Source organism: Castor canadensis, chromosome 11 (assembly GCF_047511655.1).
Source record: "Castor canadensis chromosome 11, mCasCan1.hap1v2, whole genome shotgun sequence".
Lineage (NCBI taxonomy): Eukaryota > Metazoa > Chordata > Mammalia > Rodentia > Castoridae > Castor > Castor canadensis.
In genome coordinates this window covers 43,595,537-43,607,668 of record NC_133396.1, presented here as the reverse complement: position 1 = coordinate 43,607,668, position 12,132 = coordinate 43,595,537, and the positions used below count along the sequence as shown (strand labels likewise).

At 47.9% G+C, this 12,132-nt stretch overlaps 1 protein-coding gene across 4 annotated transcripts; it reads right to left on the bottom strand.

Annotated features, from left to right (window-relative positions):
- Positions 1–359: 359 nt before the first annotated feature.
- Positions 360–12,115, bottom strand: Tnfaip1 (TNF alpha induced protein 1). Of its 4 annotated transcripts, none has more exons than XM_074046439.1 (7): positions 11,847–12,115; positions 7,573–7,891; positions 6,858–7,027; positions 6,387–6,476; positions 6,258–6,310; positions 5,332–5,611; positions 360–3,218 (listed from the first exon to the last, which is right to left on the bottom strand). In XM_074046439.1, the coding sequence occupies exons 2-7, from the start codon at positions 7,775–7,777 to the stop codon at positions 2,982–2,984; spliced, it is 1,035 nt and encodes a 344-aa protein (XP_073902540.1). In that variant the 5' UTR covers positions 7,778–7,891; positions 11,847–12,115; the 3' UTR covers positions 360–2,981. The 4 variants fall into 4 exon arrangements, with proteins under 4 accessions (XP_073902540.1, XP_073902542.1, XP_020038084.1 ...); XM_074046441.1 differs by having other exon boundaries at positions 5,332–5,545; positions 11,847–12,114; XM_020182495.2 differs by having other exon boundaries at positions 5,332–5,527; positions 11,847–12,111.
- Positions 12,116–12,132: the final 17 nt, after the last annotated feature.

The following is a 12,132-nucleotide window of genomic DNA, read 5'->3' as shown; positions in this document are numbered from 1 at the left end:
TATAGGAATTTGGCTAGGTATCGGTTCTTAAGGTATGGATGTTGACCAAGCCAAGCTACTTCCTGATCTGCTGCGATCTTTTAAGATCCAGATACAAATCAGGCTGCATTCTGCCCCAATTCTTACAATTCCTTCTCCCCATCACTGCAGTAGTTGTTAGAGGTCAGTTTGAATTAATACTAAATCTCAGCTCCAGATTCTTGTTAGTGTTGTGCTTATCCTCCACCAGGGGGAGCTTTGGTTGTAAGGCAATAGGGTAGTCAGTCTTAGGTTGTGGGGAATAGAAATACAAGAACTAAGCTCAAGGGTTGTGAGGTGGGCCAAGCTCTACTCACTGAAAACATGACTCATTACCAGTGTATCATAACACAATTTTATTAGAAGTTAGTGTTTACTTCCACCACTTAGGCTGAGCAACAAAGGATTGCAGTTAAGTGAATAAGGAAAAAATTCTCATGCCAGGACCTGTGCCATTCTTCAGCAGACCAATCACATACCAAATTCAACAAAGCCTAGTACTAGTCTGTATTGTTAACAGCAAGCTTTCAGTTTTCTCAGAAACCAACAAGGTTTGACCTTCATCCATAATTTTTGTTTATTCCCCTGTGGGCTCTTGTACTTGGAAAATTCATACTGACAAGACCTGTTTTCTGAATGGGACTGGGAAATTCCCCAAACCCTTAAACTACAGTCTGATTAAAGAAGCTAGCATCACTTCAGTGAATTCAGTGTTAGTGTTTTCTTTATAACCAAGGAGATATTTTCTGACAAAGAACAAATGCCTAGCCCTGCACTTCTGTACTTTCTCAGGACCTAAGACTAGACATCATGGAGACAGCTGAGAATCTGAGCGTCAAAGCACCAAGTAGAGGCTAACGGGGATGTGGAGGTCAAGGGAAAAGTATGAAAATACCTCAGTGGGGAGTAAGGAATTTGAGTATTACAGGGCTTTATGAGGGCAGCTGAGAAAATAAGCTGGTGGCCTCAGGCTAAAGCATTCCAGTCTCTATGGGAAAGCCACAAAGCCAAAGCCTGAGTTTGGCCAAGGAAATGGATTGTCATCCTAACTCCAGTGAGGGCTGGAAGAATGAGTAGCCAGTGATCAAGGTGCCTGACCTGAGAGTCTTAAGAGAGCTATTTATATATTCAAGACTAACATAAAATGCCTGATTAATAAGCTATATTGTCCCTGCCCCATGTCATGTCATATCCTTATGAGTGCTCAACCCTGGGCCTGCCATTATCCATAGGTTCTGTGGGGTCAGCTGTATGCAGCCACTTGGTGGTCATAAAAGTAGTCAAGAGGGATGTGGTCATGCTGCTCCCTTCCTGACAGCACTCTTCTAGAATCAAGGATTCAGATAAGCTGTTTCTGAGGGCCAGACCAAATGAAGGGGATGAATAGCAAAGCTCTGTGGAAGAACTCACCCTGCTGGTGCTTGGCATCTCCATGGCCAAATAACAAAAGAAGGAATGGAGGCCTTTCAAGGGGCTTAGTTTGTTCTCATCACTGTGCTGAGAAGCTAGTCACTGGCAGCCCCTACCAGGACACAAAGCATGGATGCCAGGGGTGGCCAAGCCTGGACTGCCTCTGTATAGACTGCTGGGAGTGCAGGTTGGCACTGTGCAGTGGTCATGGGCTCTGCAGCCTTCCTGCTGTGGCTTGTTTTGGCATAAAGGAGCTCCTGGCCCCCATGATGGCTTCTGGCCTTAGAGTATGTGAGGACAGCCTGTCTTGGAGTTGAGGGTATCCAAGGATGAGAATTAAAAAGGACAATCCTGTTAGAACCAAGGAATCAGTGACGTGGCCCTAACAGGTGGGGTGAGATGTCTTTTCTCATGGGCTGTTACTAAGACTACAGTTCCCAGTGCAGGCATCCTTCCTTTCTTGGTGCTCTTTGGGTTGGCTGGCCAAAGCCAAAGCTGATCAGTTATTTATTTTTTTTAAATTATTGCTTCCTCTCTTTTTTTCAAGACAGGATTTCACTAGGTAGCCTAGGATGATCTCAAACTCATATCTTCTGCCTCAGTCTCCCAAGTGCTGGAATTAGAGGCATGCACTATCATGCCTGGCTATTAATTGTTTCCTCTTATCCTCCCCCCTTAGCTTGATTCTGCAGGAAAAGGGGCGAGGGTCAGAAAAGACACATATTGGGGCAGAACACAAGTCTGCTGAGTAACAGTCAAAATGCTTTAAAGATAGAACCCAAAAGCATCAAGAAAGGCCTTGATGTCTGCCTTAGGTAGGGTCCTGTCACCCTGCAGGGTAACAGAAATACTTAGTCCCCTCATTGGACTAAAAAATTAATTCATTTCATTTCCTAGGGGTTTTTTTTCCTTTTCCTTTTTGGTAGTATCTGGGACTGAACTCAGGGTCTTGCGCATGCTAGTAAGCACTGTACCACTGAGCTACATCCCCAGACCTTTTTAAAATTTTTTGAGACAGGGTCTCACTATGTTGCCCATGCTAGCCTCAAAGTTGTGATCCTTCTACCTTAGCCTCCCAAGTAGCTGGAGTTACAGGTGTGTATCACCACACCCAACATCTAGATTAAGCATCTAGATTTCTAAAAACCAAGCCTGCCAAACATGTGCTTAAACACCTTAGGAAAAAAAGAAGCCCCACCTTCTGTTCAAGAGTGGGCCTTCACAGCACCAGAAGCCACTTTTCTCCCAGAATGAAGCCATTCCATATGGGCCTCAGTTGAAGCCTAGGAGAATGTTCATCACAGGAGGCATGGGAGGTCGGCCCACTCCCCCACAGCAGAAGCACCCCTCTGTTGGGCAGGAAGGGAAATCTGGAAATGCTGGGGGAGGGGGACAGGGCAAGGGAATGTGGCTCCTCCCCTGCCAGGCCCTCTGACCTCTCAGGTAGGGCCTGTCACCTCTGCATGCTAGCAGCAGCAAGGGGTGGCCAATGGGGCAGGGCTCTACAGGACAGGAGACAGAGCCTTTTGTGCCCTGACTCCCTGAGGGGCTTGTCAGTCCCGATGGGCAGACTGGTGGCTGAGCTGCCGGTCATCGTAAGTGCTATAGCGCTTGACATGGATGCGGCGCACACGGTCCCGCAATTCAAAGGTCTCCTCATCTTCACTTGGGGAAGCCTGGCTGCGGCTCCGGCTTGTGGCCTCCAACAAAGAATTGTCAGGGACTCGAGGGGTCTCATAGAGTAGGACGTTGAGTGTCTCCTCATAGATTCGGGCCTCTGGGAATTCCACCTGGGACAAAGGGGAAGAGGCGGGTTTTGTCTCGGAGCAGCATGTCAGTACTCTTGGTCCTGTGCTGCTCCAAAAGCCTCCTAATTCACGACAGGTGGCTGGTTGTCTAATGAGGGAGGGCAGGTCTCCCTTTCAATGAGGAGTGAGGGGACATACTGTAAGAGATAGGAGACTAATATCTCATGGATGACTAGTATGCACTAAGGGTGGGCCTCAGTATAAACACAGTTCCACCACTGACTAGCTGAGAGGTCTTTGGTCTAAGCTTTCTGGGCTGCAGTTTCCATATGTATAAAGTGAAATTAATATCTTCCTTTTTTTAATTTTGGTGGTACAGGGGTTTGAACTCAGGGCTTCACACTTACTAGGCAGGCACTCTACCACTTGAGCCATTCTCCCAATCCTTTTTTGTGTTGGGCATTTTTGAGACAGGTCTCACAAACTTTGCCCAGGATGGCCTTGAACCTCGATCCTCCTGATCTCTGCATCCTGAGTAGCTAGGATTATAGGTGTGAGCCACCAGTGAGCCCAGAAGGATAGGTGGTTTTTTTTTGGTGGTACTGGGGTTTGAACACGGGGCTTCATGCTTGTGAGGCAGGTACTCTACCACTTCAGCCACACCTCCAGCCCCTTTTTAAAGATAGGGTTTCTTCATGTAGCCCTGGTTGGTCTTGAGCTTATAGTTCTGCCTCAGCCTCCTGAGTATAGTATATGTACCACCATGCCTGACTAATACTTATATCTTGAGAGTTGTCAGCATCATAAGAAAGATGTAAATTGCTTAGCTTAGTAAATAGCCTGACAGTAAACAACCAAATACATATATAAAAACCAATTGCTCAGCTGGGTGTGATGGGGGCATACCTATAAACCAGCATTCAGAAGGCTGAGGTAGGAGGATCCTACTATGTAGCCAGCCTGGGCTACATAGTAAAACGCCATTAAAAAAAAAAAAAAAAAAAGCAGCTGCTCAGATGAGTAGCTTTATTACTTTTTATTGTTTGTCTGACCCAGGGTTCCTACCCTCAGGATTAGCATGAAAGAAACAGAAAAGGGATGGCAGCTATGGGACCAGAATTCTTGTAAACCTTCCTAGTCATATGGAGCTTGTTCTCTCATCTGTCAAATGGGGAGGATGGTTCTAGCTTGACCTGTCTTGTAGCTGGGGTGAGGGGTCAGGGAGTTCATGAAAGAGAGAAGTCTTAGGAAGATGAAAGTAGTGCTACAACTGCTGCTGCTCACCCAGACCCCAAGCCCTGACTCCACTGACATGGCCCCCAGGCTAACTCTCACTGTCTCTCTCCCTCCTACCTCTATAAACACTGCCAAATATTGGAGGAGGAACCAGGACTGTCCTTCCCACCTTCAGCAGTCCTCAGCTAGAGGCACTTCAGCAGTTGGGGCCAAGAATGTGCTGCTTGGTCCTCGCCGATTTGAGCCTGTCACACCCACACAACTTCCCCAGCAAAGCCCTCCTGCTTCTGAATGTATACTCAGAAGGCAGCTACTCTGTGGGGAGATGGCTGAGTTTATGTAAACCGTTACTTAGCAAATGTCTTATGTGCCTGGCACTGTGATGTCACTCCAGAGTCATTCCTGATGGAGCAGGAATGCCCCATTTGCTGGGCTCAGGGAGATCTGAATGATGTTTTAATTTGAAAGCCCAAGCTATTGTCATGACAGTACACTGCTTCTTCAGAGGAGTTATCTCATTGTCACATCTTGGTTAAACTTAACACTCTCATTCTCATGTTTACAAATGAGAAATCAGACTCAGGTGACTTAAATGGCTTATCCAAAGTCAGACAACTGGTAAGTGATGGAGCGAGAATTCAAACTTGAACTGGGCTAACTTGAAAGACCTGGTCCTTTCCACTGTACCAGGAAGTTCTCTGCTGGTTAATGAGTCTGTCTTTTGGCAGTCAGAAACAAATAGTTTCTGTCAGTTCCCCCAACCTCTTGTTCTGGCTTTGTCCTAGCTGGAACCAACACAGCATGTTTGGGAAACAGAGCCAAATGTGTGGCTCTTTTGCTCTGTGTGGGAAAGGCTTGGTTGGGGCAACACCTGACCTGCTTCGAGCAGCTGCACCCTGGGCAGAAGAAGGCCCCGTACCTTGGTCTGCTTCTTCTCCGTGGCATACACAATGGAGGTGCAGCACACCTCTGCCAACTTCCGACCCTGGCCGTAGAAGGACCAGCAGCAGATCTCGTCACCGATTACGTCCTTGATGAAGAGCACACGGCCATTGAAGCGCAGTGACAGCTTGTCAAACAGCTCGATGTTTTTCAGCAGGTGGTCATCAGAGTTGCTGAAAAACCCAGTTGGCCTGGGAGTGAGGTTCCAACACAAGGGAGCGGCTAGGGCAAGCAGTCTACCCTCCAGCCCCATCATGCTGAAAGGAAGATAGGTCAAGGTGCTGGGGAGACCCTGTGAGTTTGGGAGTCTGTGAGGAAAAGGGATGGCATTGGCTTTCAGTTACAGCAGGGAGGGCTGAGTAGTGGAGCCTATTCTTTCTGAGCCTGGAAGGAAGAAGTCCCACTGCTACTTCAGCAGGTGGCATTCCTTCTTTGCTGGGGGTGACACTGGCAATGTGCCTGTTCACAGGGAGTCACTGGAAGAGTCTGGGACTCGGAGCCTGCAGCCACCTGTGTATAGCCAACTTGCCTGTTGTGAAGGTCGCAGGAAGCACAAAGGCTGCAGGAGGCTAGGACTCCCAGCCACTGGCTTCCTAGCATTGCCCTCCACCTACTAAGACAAGGTGGGCAAAAATACCTTGCACATTTGTGACATGATATACAGTAAGGGCATATTTCACATTGCATCATCCACATCTCAACCAGGGCCTCTGCCCTGATTTCCCTTCTACTCCCTGTTCCTCCTCCTTAGCATAACTGGTTTCAAAACCCAGACCATGCCTTCTGCTCCAGGATGCACGTAGCTTCCTTTGGGTCTGCTGCCCAATGTCCACTCTGGCTGCTCAGCTCTTTTAGCTGCTTTTGCATCCCTTCCCTAGGCCCCCAAGAGAGACACCCCCCTACCTGGTATAGGAATACTTGTTGTTGCTTCTGTTGTACAGCAGCTTCACCACGGGCTGTGAGGGAGGAGAGAGTGAGGGCCACGCCAGGGGCCTGGCATCCCCTGTCCACAGCCCTCTGTGTTTCAGGTACCTTGGTGGAAGATTCGATGAGCCTGTCCTCCTCCCTTAGGGATGTGATGATGGGGATGTTGCACACAGGCTGGTAGGAATCCTTCTTGTCCTGGTGACACACATACAGAGCAGAGTCTTCTTTGGGATCTTGTGCTAGCTAGGCTTAGCCAGGTATCCCCCAAACCCCTTTACCCTGGCCATCCCTCGCTTGGTAAGGAGGCATCAGATAGTGATCATGCAGCCCCTGGCAAGCAAACCCTCACTTCCAGAAGACCTGGAGTCCAAATGAACTAGAAGCAGAGCCTGCTCACATTGATGGGCATGAACACCTGGCTGCCAGGTTGCTAGGCCTAGGTAGTATCTCACTGTTCGAACTGGGTTTGAACTCATCAACCTCATCTCCCACTCAGCCTGCCAGGAACTGACTCTTACATCCCTAGAGGAGGAGCAACTCCAAACATCATCAAACCATCCCAACTCTGCTGTGTACCTGTAGGGCAGTCTGGCACATGTTCACCAGCCCCTGAATGAGGTAATATTTTGCTTCAGCCATCAATTCCTTGATTTCTTGCCGGTTTTGAGGGAGAGTGATGGTGTCATCTCGGAGGTAATTCAAAATGGTGCCAAAGTGTTTTCCACATCGGTCTATGAGGATCCAGCCTAGGGATTCAGATGGCCCCCACAGGATTACTGTTTGCCTCCAGGTGCCTCAGAAACAGGCCACCTGATGAACCAGGTGGCAAGTAGCAAGGAAAGGAGCTATGTGAGCACAGTGCCCAGGATGGCAGAAGTGGGAATGGATGGTCTAGCTGTTCTTTGCCTTCCTCCCTGAGTCCAGGAACTGGTGTGCACCATGGGAGACACAGGTCCACCAGGCTCTGCAGGGGCCCACAGAACACTAAGCTCAGGGGAACTCAGGCCACCATGGCAACACAGAAACCACCAGTCCCTTCTTGCCCTCTGTCTACTGCCTATGTCTACAGAGATGGTACTTAGGAGAATCTTGTCCTAGTTTCCTACTTTAAAAGTGTGGACCTTTCTCCCTGGAAAAAAGTATAAGTGTACAACATTCTATGTGAAATTTCAAAGGGGAAGAAGAAAGAGGATCTGGAGTCTAGATCTGTTGGGTATAAATCCTGCCCTGGTATCATCTCCTCATGACTCCCCCTTCCCTCCCCACTGCCCAACGAACCCTGATGCTTCACCTTCTTTGTCAGTCAGCACCTCCATGCGCCCACTGAACATGGCCTTAAGCATGGTGTCATGGCGGGTGAGTGCCCGAACGGTGGTGTAGTACAGGGAGCCGCCCACATTGAGCTGCACGTACTTGTTGCCCAGCCCTCCTCCCTTGAAGCTGCTTAGCTTGGGCTTAGCCCCTGAGGCTGGGCACAGACAAGTGTCCCCTGACATCTCCCGCTGCAGGTAGATCACCACACGGCAGGAGGTAGGCTTGGAAGGCTCCGCCGTGGTGGAAGTGGTCAGAAGTGAGTAGCCGGTGGAGGCCAGAGCCTCATACTCTCAGCGCTATGAGCAAGAAATGGGAGAGAACACAGAAGTCAGCAGAATAAAGTCCTCAAATGAGGAGAGGACAACTGTAGGAACCCTCACTGCAATCCTGACAAACCCTCCTTGATAATCCCTGACAGGGGCAAAGAAGTCCCTAGGCAACAGTAAGAATGACTTTGCTGCTGCTCCTCATTGCACCAGAAGCAGGTCTGGGAGCACAGTCTCCCACAGCCCTGCCCTGGTCACCTTACCATCCCCCACAGACTCAGCTCAGCACTGGGCAGCAAGGAAGACAAGTAAACCCTTGGAACTAGTCGGAGGGAGCCAGAGGAACAGATTGTCCTGGGACCCTGCAGTCAGATTCCAGATATTCTCTTCTCAAGGTTCCCAAACTTCCAGGCCAATCTACTGGGAATCCAGCCAGCCTAGGAGTTTCCCAGGAGCCTGAGGGACAGGATGCACTTCCTTTCTCAAGATTCTAGCTCAGGAGCGGTCTGCTCTAAGACTCACTTTAGCACATTGGGAAGGAGTCTGGCTTCAGGAAGGAAAGTGAGTGTGGCTTCAGGAGAGGCCAGTGCAGACCAGCTTTGGAGGCAGCTTGGCCAGTGTGCTTGGCAGGAGTAACCTGGGCTCCCACTGAGTTTCCTGGACTTCCCCTTTCTGGCACCCGCCTTGCCCCAAGTTCCTGAAATTGTCACCATTTTTTCAAGGCAGAACAACTACAGGATGACTATTTTTGCTTCTTTTTCCTGAGAGGGAATCTAGTTCTGTCTCTTCCTCCCCACCCCCCAGCAAGAATTGGGAGAACGAACCGGAAAAGACAAGATGATAAATTTAAAAATGATTAAGTAATGTGGAAATTAAAACACTAATGGGGGGGGGTGGAGAGAGGGGGGAGAAATGACCCAAACATTGTATGCACATATGAATAAAAAAAAAAAAAGAACCCCACTTCAACCCCCCCCCAAAAAAAACCCACTAATAGGAGTTCACAGAATTGAGGAGCAAGGAAAGCAAACTCAGGTCACCCTTGTGATTGATTCTACTTTTTTTCCTTTATTCGTGTGAAACTTTTCTGACTCTTCTAGGTTCTGGATTCAACCAATAGTGGATTGAAAATATTTTTAAAAAGTTGTCCTTACTGTACATGTGTGGACTTCTTTTCATCACCATTCCCTAAATAATACAGAGTAACAACTATTTACATGACATTAGGTATTATACTTAATACATTTACATTAGGTATTATAAATAATCCAGAGATGATTAAAAGTACACAGGAGGATGTACATAGCTTAAATACTACACCATTTCACCTAAGGGACCCGAGCACCCCTGGATTTTGGTCCAAGAGCCAGTGCTCCAGAGAAACCAAGAGACAAGAGACAGCTGTATTATGTTTTGGCTATCTAAAGAATCACTAAGCTGGGCATGGTGGCACACACCTATAACCCCAGCACTTGGAAGGCTGAGGCAGGAGGATCTCAAGGTGGAGGCCAGCCTGGGCTATATAGTCTCAGGAAAAAAAAAAAGGGGGAGAAGGGCTAAGGGAATTTAATACAGGGGGTGAACTATGAAACCCCCTTATACTATTAATGTATGTTAATAAAAAAGAAAAAATAAAAATGTTAAATAAAAAAGGAAAAACTAAAAAAATAGAATCACTAAAATTCATTCACTGAAGAAAAAAGTACAATAGTTAACATTCACTGCATGTTTACTATGTATCAGATACTATTCTCGGTGTTTGGTATATATTTTTAGCTCATTTAATACACTTAGCAATGAAACTATTGAGTACCTACTATATTAAGAAGTAGGGAACCATTACCTTGCTTCAAGGAGTTATTTCTAGTTCTTCCCCCACCCTACCCCTCATGTTGGGGATCAAACCAGGGCCTTGCACATGCTAGGTAAGAGCTCTTCCACTGAGCTACATTCCCAGCCCTTCATGCAGTTCAAAGAACATCACAATGTTAACAAAAATTAAAAAAACAAAACAAAAAAGAAAACCCAAGCTGGGCGCTGTGCCAGTGGCTCATGCCTGTAATTCTAGCTACTCAGGCGGCAGAGATCAGGAGAATCTCAGTTCAAAGACAGCACAGGGAAATAATTCGCAAGACCCTATCTTGAAAAAAACCCATCACAGAAAGGGCTGGTGGAGTAGCTCAGGGTGTAGGCCCTGAGTTTAAACCCCAGTAAATGCCCCCCTGCCCTGCCAAAAAAAGAGAAAGTTAGCATTTACTGTGTTCCTGGCATGTACCAGGCACTAAAAACAGAGAAGAGAACACATACAGAAAAGTCACATCCTCATGCAGCTTATATTCTAGCAGAAGGGCAGACAGACTATAAACAAGGAAAGCAACTGCAGAATGTGGTAAGTGCAATAAAGAGAATAAAACAGGGACAAGAGAGTGAGCAGGGAGAGACAAGATAACGTGACAGGGAAAGCCTCTTTGGGAAGGTGATATTTCAGTTCAGGTCTAAAAAGAGCATTACAGACAGATGGAAGAAAGGCAAAGTTAGAAACAAGTTTTAGGAACAGAAATAAGGATACGGTGGCTGGTGCAATGAAAGCAGGAGCAAGTTGGTTTGATGTAAAGCCAGGGAAAGAAGATACTAGATGACAGTAAAGAGCTTGGGTTTCATATTAACTTCAATATAGTATAGGAATTCATTGGAAGGCTTTACACAGGGGAGTGATATAATTTGATTTATTTACATTTTTCAAAGATAACTCTGGCTGCTGTGTAGGAAATGCATTGTCACGAGAGAAGGTGGGAAGATCAGCAGTGGTCCAGGCAAGAGACGAAGGCTCAGACCACAGAGGTAGTAAAGGAAACAGGAAAAAAGTGGAAACATCTCATTTAATCCTCACAACATGCAGGAGTTTTCAGTTCCTCATCATCTCTTATAAATGCAACCAGAAACATGGTACATTTAGTGCTCTACTCCCCAAAAAGTGGCATGCACATTTGAAGTATATAACTCATTAGCTCAATTCAGCTCATTGGCTGAAACTGTCCCTGAAAAGATTTAGGTAGGTCCCTGGGAAGAATGATTGAGGAAGAGGCAGAGTGGGTGCCATGAGAAGAGAATCCCTTTGGTGGCTTGTCCAATGATGGGGTATGTGAAGAGCCCGGAAGATTGACTAGTGAGTAAGTTACACTAGAATGGTGTGAGATCACCTTACCTTCCTCCGCCCACCTCAAAGGAATAAATCTACCCCTTAACAGGTTTTTAGCAAGTTCCCCATGTACTTTGTGTCCAGCCCCAGTTTCCCCAGGATCAAAGAAAGCACACATACGTGTTCTTCTGCCAAATCCATGGAACTCAATGGCTAGGACTGCCAAAACAGGAAGACAAATCCAGAGCTAATCTCTTCCTTTCCTACAAAGCAATTGCCTTGAGGTCCTGGATGACGTCAGGCCAGATTCCACCCAGACCAATGAGTTCCAGGAATCCTGTGGCAGGTGACGCCCCAGAAAGAAATTCCAGTGAGAATGAAGCTTCCACTGATAGCCTCAGTGCTCTTTCTTCCAGACTTCGTGTGTGAATATTTGGGGATAACTGAGATTAGGGGCGGACCTGTGTCTCGCTAATGGGAACCCAAGCAGAACAAAAGGCAAACAACCCCGGCGGTGGTAGGAAGTGGGGTCCTAAAAGCAGAAGGACACAGAAATCCGTTCTATACGGGGCAAGGCCTGGGGAAGGTGATCTTGGTTAGAGAGGGCAGAGGTCCTAGGTGTGAAGCTTAGGCTTCATGCAAAGTGTCCTGGAGAATTTAGCAATACCCCACCTCTTGAGGACAGTATAGGCTGTTCAGCAGCCCGCAGGCCGTTCTGACACTAACCCATAGAGGAGGACTGGAAACCCCCCATCTCCGTGATGCCCTCCCACGCCTTTCCCCAGAACCCCGCGAGGGCCGGTCCGTCCCTTCTTTCCCCTATGCATCTGCAGGCCCGGCTCTCACCGTCCTCAGGAGCGCCTCTCCTCTCAGCTGAGTGGCGAACAGACTCCGTGCCTCCCTTGGCCTGTGGCCTCCAGCAATCCCAGCTATGAGCTCACATCCTGCGCCCGCCGATTCCTCCCGGAGCAGCCGCCCAGCCCTGACTGTCCGGGAAACTGAGACTACAAGGCCCAGCATGCACTGCACTGGATCAGCGGGTGGAAGCTGAATCCCTCTGAGTACCGCCTCGCCGGCACCTGTTCCCTGCCTCGGTAGTGAGAGCACAGCTATTTCCGGCAGACTTGTGGGC